At 39.8% G+C, this 12878-nt stretch overlaps 1 protein-coding gene across 1 annotated transcript in view; it reads right to left on the bottom strand.

Moving 5' to 3' along the window:
• Positions 1 to 5021, bottom strand: part of LOC306845545 (disabled homolog 1-like) — a 28501-nt gene extending 23480 nt beyond the window's left edge. Inside the window, exon 1 of the mRNA XM_079378416.1 lies at positions 4715 to 5021. Within this exon, the coding sequence (XP_079234542.1) occupies positions 4715 to 4781 (67 nt within the window). The 5' untranslated portion in view covers positions 4782 to 5021. The remainder of the gene's footprint in view (positions 1 to 4714) is intronic.
• Between the last annotated feature and the right edge of the window lie 7857 nt (positions 5022 to 12878).

Here is a 12878-nt window from a genome sequence, read left to right as displayed (position 1 = left end):
GCACATCCGAGGGGTCACCTGACCAGGGGAACATTGGTGGCTGATAACCGAGTATGCACTGAAATGGGGTTAAACCAGTGGTAGGCTGGCGAAGGGAGTTCTGGGCATACTCGGCCCAGCCAATGAACTGGTTCCAGGAGTTCTGGTGGCCATGGCAGAAGGTTCGGAGGAAACGGGCCACCTCCTGGATCTTCCGTTCCGTTTGCCCGTTAGTTTGGGGATGGTAGCCCGATGAGAGACTGACGGCCACACCTAGGAGTTTGAAAAAGGATCTCCACACTCGAGAAATAAACTGGGGTCCACGATCTGAGACAATGTCTTCCGGGATACCAAAGTAACGGAAGACGTGGTTGAACAATAATTCTGCTGTAGTTAAGGCGGTGGGCAGATTTCTGAGCGGGAGTAGCCGGCAGGCCTTGGAGAATCTGTCGACAACGACTAGAATACAGGTGTTGCCGTCGGATGGAGGCAGATCCGTGACGAAGTCTACTCCTAGGTGTGACCAGGGGCGATTCGGAACGGGTAAAGGGAGGAGCTTGCCTGCTGGCAGTCGGCGAGGGTTCTTAGCCATGGCACAATCTGCACAACCTTGAACGAACCTCCGAATATCCCTGGCCATGTTGGGCCACCAGAAGCGGTCTCGAAGCAGCGAGAGGGTGTTGTTGGCCCCTGGGTGGCCAGTGCCCAGAGATGTGTGAGCAGAGTGAATTAGCTGAGTGCGTTGGGACCTGGGGATGTATTGTAGCTCTGGGGGACAGCCCGGCGGCGGATTCGTGGGAACATTGGTGGAGGGAGCGGAGTCGGTATCCCATTGGATGGGGCAAACGAACATCTGCTTAGGGAGCACGGGTTCAGGGTTTTCAAGGCTATCCTCCTGGGTGTCAAATTGGCGTGAAAGGGCGTCAGCCTTTACGTTCTTGGATCCAGGGCGGTATGAGATGGAGAAGTTGAACCGCGTGAAGAAGAGTGCCCACCGGGCCTGACGGGGGTTTAGTCGTTTTGCTTCCCTGAGATATTGAAGGTTTTTGTGGTCGGTATAGACGGTGAATGGATGTTGGGCACCCTCCAACCAATGTCTCCACTCCTCTAGGGCTAGCTTGATGGCCAGAAGCTCCCTGTTGCCGATGTCATAGTTGCGCTCCGCCGGGCTGAGCTTACGGGAGAAGAAGGCACATGGATGGAGTCTAGATGGTGTCCCCTGCCGTTGGGATAGGACGGCGCCCACTCCTGACGTGGAGGCATCGACTTCTACAACGAACGGTTCCCTGGGGTCTGGGTGAATCAGGACTGGGGCCTTGGTGAATGCATCCTTTAATTCTCGGAAGGCTTGGGTGGCTGCTGGGGTCCAGATAAGGGCTTTAGGCTTTCCTTGGAGCAGGTTGGTGAGAGGGCTGGAGATGGTGCTGTAGTTCTGAATGAACCGGCGGTAAAAGTTTGCAAACCCCAGGAAACGTTGGAGTCCCTTGATGGTATCAGGAGTGGGCCAATCCCAAATCGCCCTCACCTTCCCCTCGTCCATCTGGATACCACTGTTGCTGATGTTGTAGCCCAGAAACTGCACTGAGGGAAGATGAAAGGAGCATTTTTCTGCCTTGAGGAACAGATTATACTCCCTCAGGCGTTGGAGGACCTCCGCAACGTGGCGACGATGTTCGGCCATACTCCGGGAGTAGATAAGGATGTCGTCGATATACACCAATACAAACTTGTGGAGAAACTCCCGGAGCACCTCGTGCATAAAGTCCTGGAATACGGAGGGGGCGTTAGCTAGTCCATATGGCATGACGAGGTACTCATAGTGGCCAGTGGGTGTCACAAACGCGGTCTTCCATTCGTCCCCCTCACGTATTCGGATCAGGTTGTAGGCGCTGCGGAGGTCCAGCTTGGTAAAGACAGTGGCACCTCGGAGATGTTCTAAAGCCGCAGGAACGAGGGGAAGTGGGTACCGGAACTTAACGGTAATTTGGTTAAGGGCTCGATAGTCAATGCAGGGCCGTAGCCCGCCGTCCTTCTTGGCTACGAAGAAGAAGCTCGATGAGGCAGGGGACGTGGAAGGGCGAATATAGCCTTGCTTGAGAGCCTCTTCAATGTACTCCTCCATGGCCTTCTGCTCAGGAATTGAAAGGGGATAGATGCGGCCGCGGGGCACTGACTCACCCGGATGGAGGTCTATGGCGCAATCCCAGGGACGGTGAGGAGGTAATTGTGAGGCTTAAGTTCAAACGAAAGGGAACATTGCAAAAGGAACCCATTGCACTCCTCCGCCGAGCCTGAGTAGGGCGCTGGTTCGGCCATGGGGGTGGCAACCGTCGACGGAGCGCTGATGCCGGAAGCGATCGCTGGAGCAGATGATGCGGCGGAGGTGAGGGTTTGTTTTAATAACTCCACCAATTCCTGGAAGGGGTCTGAAGAACTCATGGTGGAGAAGTCTGTTATGGTCCGATCTTCTGTTACAGAACGGAGGACACAAAACGGTTAGCAGGTTCAGGTGAGTTTATTGAATGACTGAATGGCTGAGAGGTAAGCAGTGGTGATGAACCCGGGGTTGATATCCAGGAATTGACAGCGGTTCTCTTGATCTGTTACTTGCAGGTTCTCACGGGGAATCCAGGAGTGAACGTTGGCCACACACCCACACCGCAGCCGTTGAGACAGGAACACGGAGATCTTGGAGCAAACTTGGAACAGGATCCTGGGAACAGGTAATATTCACAATGACAGGTAAGTAGTATCACAGCAATAGTGCAAAGGCTTGTGAGCGCTCTGGAAGTCCTCTTCTCATGAACGAGATCGGACATCTAGTGCTGGGTGGTGTGTGGCTTTATGCTAGGCGGTAATGAGGGACGTGATGCGGGACAGGTGAGTGTGATTAGAACTCAGGTGAATGTGATCGTTGTGATTGGGAGGTGGCAGAGCCTGGCATGTCTGTAACAATCACATGTTTAAAGTGTGAATATAATGAAAGTGTTTCAGTGTGCTCAACCCAGACTGATATTTCTGTTGCTGTTATTTCAAAGGGCTGTGGCTCGTTTACTACGACTTTGATGTTCAGCCGGAACTGCCATAGGTTACTGTATGTGTATGCGTGTGCGTGTGTGTATGTGTGTATGCGTATGCGTGTGTGTATGTGTGTGTGTGTGTGTGCGCGTGCATTCATGCATGTGTGTGTGTGTGCGTGTGTGCATTCATGCATGTGTGTTTGTGTGTGTGTGTGTTTGTGTTGCTCGCATGACAGCTGTGTGTTTGAATTACTTTTCACATGGATTTCTGTCAGCAAGCAGCAGTTGCTATGGAGATGGAAAAAATTCAAGGTTGAGGCAATTTCATTTATCATTTATGGGCAGAGAGAGCAGACCACAGGTATACTGAATCTCTCATCAGACACAACATCAAAACGCGGACATGTTTTTCAATTTGAACAAAGAAAAAATGCCAATGTACAAAATACAGTACCTGTACCAATACATACAGTAAACTCATTAAGTGATCGAGAACTTCAGCATTTCTCTCATCAGGCATGAAGCAAGATGTTATTGCAGGGTAGAGTTATATATTCTCCCCAATGACACACACAATCCTACAGTCATTGTCAAACATATCCTACTCCAAATCACTGACCGTTTCTAAATCTCACCTAAATACTGAACTAGATTTTTACATTTACAACAAAATGTGAGAAGCGTATGAGAATCAGTTCTTTGAGTATGAGCATTTGAGATGAGATGATGAAGAGAAAATTAGACATACTTTCACTTATGCATAACAATTGACTAATTATTTTAGTGAAATGGCTGAGCCTAAATGCTAGAATAAAGTTCATGAAAATGGAGAATAATGGCTTACTAAATCTAAAACTGTTTCTAGTTTTTGCAAATGCACTTCTGTTTGTAGCCTAGGTTATTGTGGGCAAATTACCTGTCAGCTTCTGTCCACACTAATAAAATATATGGTGTATCAACCTAAAAATGCATCACATGTCTATTCTGATTTGTGGAAAAATACAATAAAAATACTCAAATAAATACTAAACAAACTATAAATACACACAAGTTAATTTTCACATACTACCCTTACCAAAACATATACTTCAAGTGAATTTTATTAAAGCTTCACTGTAACTTTTTTTTTTGTCTGAACTGATCAAAATCTAAATAGTGAGCGAGTACATAAATCCATCTTCCAAAGCATGGCTCACCCTGGATCACTACAGTTAGCCTATAATAATTAACTACAAGGGTATTAGCATGTTGTGATTGGTTACAAGCTCATCTAATTTCTATAATTACACATCATGCCAGAACCAGTGCTGCTGACGTGTCTCTTCCTTCGCCAAGTTTAATCAGGAAAATGATATCAACATGGTGCCAAGATGATAATCAATACATTATGAGTTCAATGTCAGTTTGCGCATCGCCCAAAGCTATAATGTGAAATCAGAAGATTTAACATAAAGTGGGACCAAACTATGAAATAACAAATGGATGTATGAGAATTACTGTTCGACAAATATTATATTTCAGCTTCTTTATCAGCTCTGCACATTCTCTCAGCCATGTTTGTGTTCCTTAATCAAATTAATTTTGAAGTGTGAGAGATGGCAGATGACAATAGTACTGTGCTGTATATGAATTGCACTAGTTATGTAGTGACATTCAGGCTGGTGCCATCCGCACTTTCAGCAAAATAAAGAAAGAAAGAAATCTTGTGGACCGACCTCGTCTTCTGGACTCCTTCTTGACGCTGAGTTTGACATCTGCTTGAAGTTCTGCCTCTGTTGACATCCTCCCGAGTCTCTGTTCCTCTCAGTAGCATGTGGATGCTTATCCTGTAGGATCCTCTAGTCTTCTGAGACACATTCACAACGCTGACGTATTGAGAGTTACGTCCAGTATTGAGACAGAATGAACTGCTCCAGTTAGTGAGATGGTCTGTATTTGTTCTGTGTATTCCTGTAGTGAAGTTTAACAGTGTTCCTCGGATAGTTTCGCAGCATTGTTTTTTATCAGCGCTCGGCTGAGACACTGTGAGGAGAGAGAAATAAAAGAGGTGTTTATCACAGACAGTACAGATTCTGTTACACATGTAATGAAATTAAAGTCCTTTCCCTGTCAACTAAGCTAAACATCTCATTTCTGATTTGAGAGAAGAACAATCAAGTCAACTGATTTTCTTTAGTCACCCAATAAAGCCAACTGGATCATATCTGATTCACAAATTTATAAGGCCTATAACTGATCAACAATTATCAACAATAAACAAATGATTAAATTATCAAGCCTTTTGTCATCTGATAGTTTATACTTTTCAAAAGGCCTTTTAGTGTACGTCCAGCTTCAGCTCGTGCTTCATAAAATCATGCTGTAAAATCTTTAATATTGTTCGTAATATTTCAAGATGAACACTTGCTAGACTGAAGCAACGTTGTCTTACTTGATCATCCAGACATAATTTTTTAGAAAACAAATGCTTTAAGTCTAAAATATGATCATCAGGCATTTGAGGGATGTTTATTTGTTCATCTCATCATTGCATTGCATTACCAAATATTTCCTCAAATAAAGACTTGTCCATTTTCTCACTATATCACACTATGTGATCCATAAAAGCCTGATGTATCAAATATGATACTCAACACATGTATTTTAGGTTTTTTTAGATTTTTATAAATACTTTATCTAAAGGTTCAGTGAAACCTTTCCAATAAAATATATTTTTTTTATGTATTATTTCATATGTCAGGCGTTACATGTTTAAAACATACACAGTCTTATTGTGAAGAATTCATCAGTGCATGTTATCCCATGTCCTTTTGGTTTGAGTTTAAGTTGTAGTTGTTAAAGAATATTCCTTTAAAGATCTAACAATTCTGAGCACTAAAATGAAGAACATTGTTGTCTGCTCTTCAAAGACTCGAGCGCTTCTGCTGGTGAAGTCATGCATCATTAATAAACAACCTTTCATTGAAAGAAGTGATGAAGGTTAGTAAAGACACTGCATGTGATCAGACACAGCAGATCGGATCATGTGCATGTCCATCTTCACATCAAATGAAGGGAAAAGGCCTGGACTGTCACTCTGGAACAATGTGGTTTTATTAAGACCATGCCTGCGTCTGACAAAAGACTGATTTAATGTGATGAATGCCGTTTAACTAGGTCACCACACCGCTCAATCTGCTGCTCAAGCACTGCCTCTCATCTGGGTCAGAGCTGACAAGCATGGCTATTGCCAGAGAAACACTTCAAATATGCTTGCTTACGTTTTTCATCGGGACAAATTTACAGGATTGTAATCTGCTTTCCGACTGTCACGTGGGTTCAATTTTTATTCATGCCTTTATTTTTTCATGTGCTTTTATTTGGATTTTATATTGTAATCTTCATTGGTCTTTTCCTGTCTTGATTGTCTTCTGTTGTAGCATTAGTTTCCCTCATATCATGTGTCTTTTATCACTGCTCATCTTTTTTAATGTTACCAGCTTGATCAAATTTATCATGTCATATCATTATGTCTTGTTAAAGTCAAGTTATTGATTCCACATTTTCTTTTTCATTTGTGAAATAAACTGAACTTAAGTTCTTCAACATCAGCCTGTGATGAAGCGTTATCTTAAAAAAACACCAAAAATGCTGAGATTTTAGCTGTCATGGTAACATGTTTTTGTTTTTTTAGAAGAAAGTTTGGATGCTCTAACAGTTGCGGCTTGCATTTCTCACCTGTATGATCCATTTTGTATGAATGCTTGTTTTTAACCTTTCTAAATAATAGAACTACTAATAAAATGTCAAGTTAAGGCAGTTTCAACATTCCCATCATCCCAGCCCCCGATTTTTCCTACCAACTACCAACCAAACCTCCACTGCTTGTTCAATTTCACAGTGATCTGTACCATCATAAGATGTCCATGCCTCCACATCAGCACCTGTCACGGTCCCCATCATCGCTCATGCTGAATGGCATGATCAGCAATCAAAGCGCTGTTATTACCTGTAACACCAATACACTGTCCGCTGAGGAAAAAAAGCCTGGAAAGCTCTAGTTTTAGAGGGGTCATCGGATGCAAAATTCACTTTTACATGTTTTTGAACTGAAATGTGTGTTGGCAAGTGTATGTACTCAACACAGTATCCCCTTTTTCAAATCAAGCTCTTCTCAGATTGTTAATTGACACGGCTGTATTACCTTAGACCCGCCCAGAGTGAGCTGTAACAGTCTGACCGCCATTGTTTCACCGCCAGAGCAGATGTAGACAAGAATGCCTCCTAAGCGATTGAGGTGTTTTGTTGTTGGAAGTAAAAATGAACATAGCAGTCATCATTTACTCCCGATATCTGAGCTGCTGAAGACGCAGAGGATTGCCTTTGTTTCTGAAGGGAATGCACCCCTGATCTGCTTAAATGCGTTTACGTTCGCGCGAATCATTCACATCAAGAAGAAGCGAATATACGTTTTTTATGAATTTTGCAAATCGCCTTTCCAAATAATGTATTAGTTAGCAAGTTTGGCAGCTGAAGTTTACAGTCTGCTCGTCACCCCACGGAAGAGAGGGGCGGGGTCAGCAGAGCTCATTAGCATTTAAAGGGACATGCAACGAAACGGCTCGCTGTGAACAGAGCTGTTTTTGACAGGGTAAAAAGGGTGTTGTTTTATACTACCATTGAGAAATTTTAACTAAAGTATGTTATAGACTTTTCATTAAGACCCTAAAGAATCATATCAACTTGTGGAAAATGGGCATCCGATGACCCCTTTAACAAGCAATAGATATGTTGATATCGCTGAACATAACTAATAGATCTTTGGTGACGAATTCTTTGAATAAACACCTTATCAATACTGAAACCCAAAGCACACCTCTTTGTCTTAAAATGTTGTCGCTCTTATATTGTTGACTTGTAATAATTGTTTAACAACATGAACAAATAATTAAAACTGGCAGTGTTTTTAATGTTTTTTATAGCAAATAATAATAATGTTATAAGAATGATAAGAGTATTACAATTAACTGCAATTCTATAATATGAATGCCCCTTCAGATCTAATGAGGTGAGTGGGTTAACTGTAACAAAAACAGATTTTATGTAATTATATTAACCTTACATATTAACAGTACCTATCGTATGATAAGTTGATCCAGCATTACTAGTCATAATTCAACTCGGTTTCTCTCAATTTCAACAATTTCAGTTTTGAAAGAATTACAAAGACACTTGCTATTTCCATTTTCACAGGTCATAATTACATTTAATAACTGATTAAAGTCAAAATTGAGTTGCAGTTGCAGATATCTTTAATATATTTAATTACCATTATCAACACATGTATTCTTATCGTAGTTATCACTTACAAGTATTATCTATATAATGGGTTTATAACTCGTATTCAAATATGCTTGACTAATGAAAATGTAATTCATTAAAATTCTTATTATATATTATATTATATATCTGCAACTGAATTGATTCCAGTCAGAAATTCATATTAATAATATGCAACGCATAATTGATAACATACCACTTTCCATTCCCAAATCCAGTCTGAAGTAGGCTATTGTTATTATTAATATTCACAAAGTAATAAAAATAATCAGCAAATATATCCAGTGTAACTGACTGCAATTATGATTAAGAAGGATGCATTAACAGTACTGAAATGAAACATGTGAAGAGCCAAAACAAGAACCCAGGCTTTACTTTAAAATTCATGCAAAAAAAATAACAGATAATCATAATTGAAATGAGAAAACCAAAAGAAATCCAATTATTAGCTACTCGATCAAACAGTGCAGGCAGGTTCATTCATTCCTTTCTACAAAATCACAGGCAAAGGTCCAGGTGTTATCAGTAATGTGCAGTTTGTTGTGTTACTGTTGCATTATTTTAGTGTTGTATGTCATCCTGATGGTATTTTGTCTTTGTGTGCATGACCTAATTCACTGTCATGTTTTCTGGACAGGCCAAGGACCATAAACTCTGATTCATCCTGTGTTTTTGTATCATCTGAATCATCATGGTGGTTTTGAGTCGTTAAAACTGAATCATGGGTAGCAATGCTTGAAGCATTAAACTAAATCAGTTTGCTGTAGTATATGGTTCAGTGTGTGCAGTTTAATAAATTATGTGAAATATCACAGAGATAATTAAGAAAGTTCATATATGATGTCTGTGTTTGGCTTCCTGAAGTATCCCTCTTTTTGCCAGTATTATGGTCACATATTAGAAAAAAAGAAAGACGATTTGCCATAAATCAGATCATGTTCTACAAAGCATTGCACAACTAGTCATCATGAAAACTGCATGGTGCACTGATCTCACCACTGGATGTAACTAGAAAAGCATTTGAAATATACTAATAGGCACATTAGGGGAAAAAGGCCTCCTTTGAAAAGCTCCTGGACTCACTTGAATGAAATTTGCTAAATAAACTGATTTGTTTCAAAGTCATATCTCAAGTGATTATAAGGCATGCATTTCTTAGCAATATTGTGTTTAACTTGGTATTATGTAATAATAAAGAGCTAAGCTTGATATGTAAGCGCTTCACTCTGTGTTGAAATGCCAGTATCAGACAGGAAGAGCGATTATGAGCTAAGGTCATGCGGTGCGCTTCAGTAGTAATGAGATCAAGCCTCTGTGTTTCTACAGCATGCTGTCGTTCCCCCGCGGGATCCTCTGTTCAGTGTGCATCATGTCTGTCTGTGCTTCTGCCTTACTTTCTCTTTTGTAGAAAAAACGGTGTGAATGAGTAACTCACAATTTTTGGAGCACCTTTTTTTTACCACTAATAATACAGCTTCTCTGTCTTCTTATATGCCTACTTAAAGAAATCATGGGCTGAAACTCTCAAACGGTCACAGTTTTTTATCATCCATCCAAACCATGCCTATGCAGGTGACTCATGGAAAATTAAAATATACACAGTACTGTACTAAACAGACAAGGGTCAACTTTTCAAAGAAGCAATTTGGTGAAATTAATTTCCAAGAAACAAATATTGCTAAATGTTCATGCAATTCAAATAGAAATGAACCTACAGAAGAACATCAACATAAAGCAGCTGCCAATTGGGAAACTACTGGACTACACTATCGGAGCGAGTGTTACTTTGTTGCATATGTTCTTCATAATTTGGACAATTTTATGTTCGACTGTAAATCCAGATTGAGAACATGTGCCTTGAAGGCAGCTGCTGCTGCTGAAATCCCCAAATGGCAAATGCTGGATTGGGTTTAGAAATCCACAGAGAATAGACCAGATTCTCAGACTAATGAGACTAAAGCAGTGTTTCCCAACCCTGTTCCTGGAGGCATCAACAGTACACAGTCTGATTGTGCAGGAACCACTTTATTAAAGGGGTCACGACATTTGATTTTATCCTGAGGTCTTTTTGAAATATATATGTAAGCTGGTTTCCACCAGTGAATAAAAAATAGAAAGGCAATTGTGACTTTTTATCTCACAACTGTGATTGTGTTTCTAGTAACATCTCGCTAATATGACTTTTTTTTCTCAGAACTGCATGATATGAAGTTGCGATTGTGTTTTGTAAAGTCAGAACTCCGATTTGGAATTCAAGTTGAAATTGTAAGAAAAAGTCAGAATTGTGAGAAAAAAAAGTCAGAATTGCAAGTTTATATCACAGTTCTGACTTTATAACTCTCAGTTGCTTGATATAAAAGTCAGAATTGCGAGACATATACTATGAAAATAACTACATTATGTGCATATTTACTTTTGAGTTGAAAACATTATTAATTAACAAATATTTAGTAAAATCTTTCAATCGTAATTACAAATAATAAGTGTAAATATATTTACTTGAAAAATGGATGACTAAAAAGTGATTTAACATGTATTAGATAGGACAGTCTCCCCGAAGCAAGCTGTTAAGGGCCATGCTCAGTTAGTGATGCTGTAGGTCGCTTCTCAATCTTGTTCAAATGTTGCATTTTTAAAACATATGGTGACAATAATACTGATGTTTCTTCCAGAGCCTTTATATATTGATGCTTTTCTCCTCTCGGGGAATATGAACACTATGTACTGTAAAGGTAGGGTGCTCATATGTTTTCCCAGACATGTCCTCTTTTTCAGACCTTAAAAAAAGTGTCGACCGGGATTTCTAAATTGCGTAAAATGTCCACTAATTGGCTCTCTAAGGTCATCATACATTTTAACATGTAAAATAAGCATCAAAGAGATAAAAATAAACAGAGCAGACGGTATGACACAGTGAAGCATCATCTGGACATATTTCACAATTAACTAAAAGCAAAGCTAAATATGATGCATTAAAATAGATTTAATAAAATAAAATAGGTTTATTTCAATTAAAAGTTCTACTAAGATATTGATACTGTATGTTCAGTAATCAGTAATCGTTACTAAATTATAAACAAAAAACAGTAGTCTGATAATTTACAGTATTACATGTTAATAAACAGATGTTTTGAAATATACTGTTGCATAGATAATTATTCATTATATCTATTTTTTTTAAATAACTACCATTCAACGGTTTGGCATCAGTAATAATAAATTAATACTTTTTTAGCAGCAAGAATGCATTAAACTAATCAAAAGTGACACTAAATGACATTTATAGCGTTACAAAATATTAAAATAAATGCTGTTGTTTTGGATTTTCATCAAGGAATCCTGAAAAAGTATATGAAATATTAAGCAGAACAACTGTTTTCAACATTGACGATAATCAGAAATGTTTCTTGAGCAGCATATCGGTATATTAGAATGATTTCTGAAGGATCATGTGACGCTGAAGACTGGAGTAATGATGCTGAAAATACAGCTGCAGATCACAGAAATAAATTACATTTTACTACATATTCACATAGAAACCAGCTATTCTAATTTGTGATATTGCATTGCTCAATAGTAGTATGTTTACCATTTACGGTGGCCGAGAGAGCTCAACGCGCTGCAAATAGAACGTCCTAAAGAAAGCTAATTGTGGGACTGGCTCATAGTGGCTGAAATTCTGCACCAAGGCTGAATTTCGGGAACAAGACTTCAGATACAGTACTAGGGACCCCTTAGGCCTATATAAAAGCATGCAAAAAACAGCATGTGATGGGACCTTTAAGAAGGGAATGGGTGAAAAAAATGCATGTAGGACAAAATATTATGATAGTGTGTTTTGTTTGAGCATTTTCATGATCTGACAAATAAGTTTGAATTATTAAATATAAATACAGGTGCATCTCAATAAATTAGAATGTCGTGGAAAAGTTCATTTATTTCAGTAATTCAACTCAAATTGTGAAACTTGTGTATTAAATAAATGCAATGCACACAGACTGAAGTAGTTTAAGTCCTTGGTTCTTTTAATTGTGATGATTTAGGCTCACATTTAACACATCTCAACAAATTAGAATACTTCATAAGACCAATAAAAAAAATAATTATTGAATTGTTGGCCTTCTGGAAAGTATGTTAATTTACTGTATATGTACTCAATACTTGGTAGGGGCTCCTTTTGCTTTAATTACTGCCTCAATTCGGCGTGGCATGGAGTTGATCAGTTTGTGGCACTGCTCAGGTGTAATGGAAGCCCAGGTTGCTTTGATAGCGGCCTTCAGGTCATCTGCATTGTTGGGTCTGGTGTCTCTCATCTTCCTCTTGACAATACCTCATAGATTCTCTATGGGGTTCAGGTCAGGCCAGTTTGCTGGCCAGTCAAGCACAGTAACACCATGGTCATTGAACCAGCTTTTGGTACCTTTGACAGTGTGGGCAGGTGCCAAGTCCTGCTGGAAAATGAAATCAGCATCCCCATAAAGCTTGTCAGCAGAAGGAAGCATGAAGTGCTCTAAAATCTCCTGGTAGATGGCTGCGTTGACTGTGGACTTCAGAAAACAC

This window comes from Barbus barbus (assembly GCF_936440315.1).
Source record: "Barbus barbus genome assembly, chromosome: 26".
Taxonomy (NCBI): Eukaryota; Metazoa; Chordata; class Actinopteri; order Cypriniformes; family Cyprinidae; genus Barbus; species Barbus barbus.
Note: the sequence above shows the minus strand (reverse complement) of the source record. Positions and strands in the feature narration are given on the sequence as shown.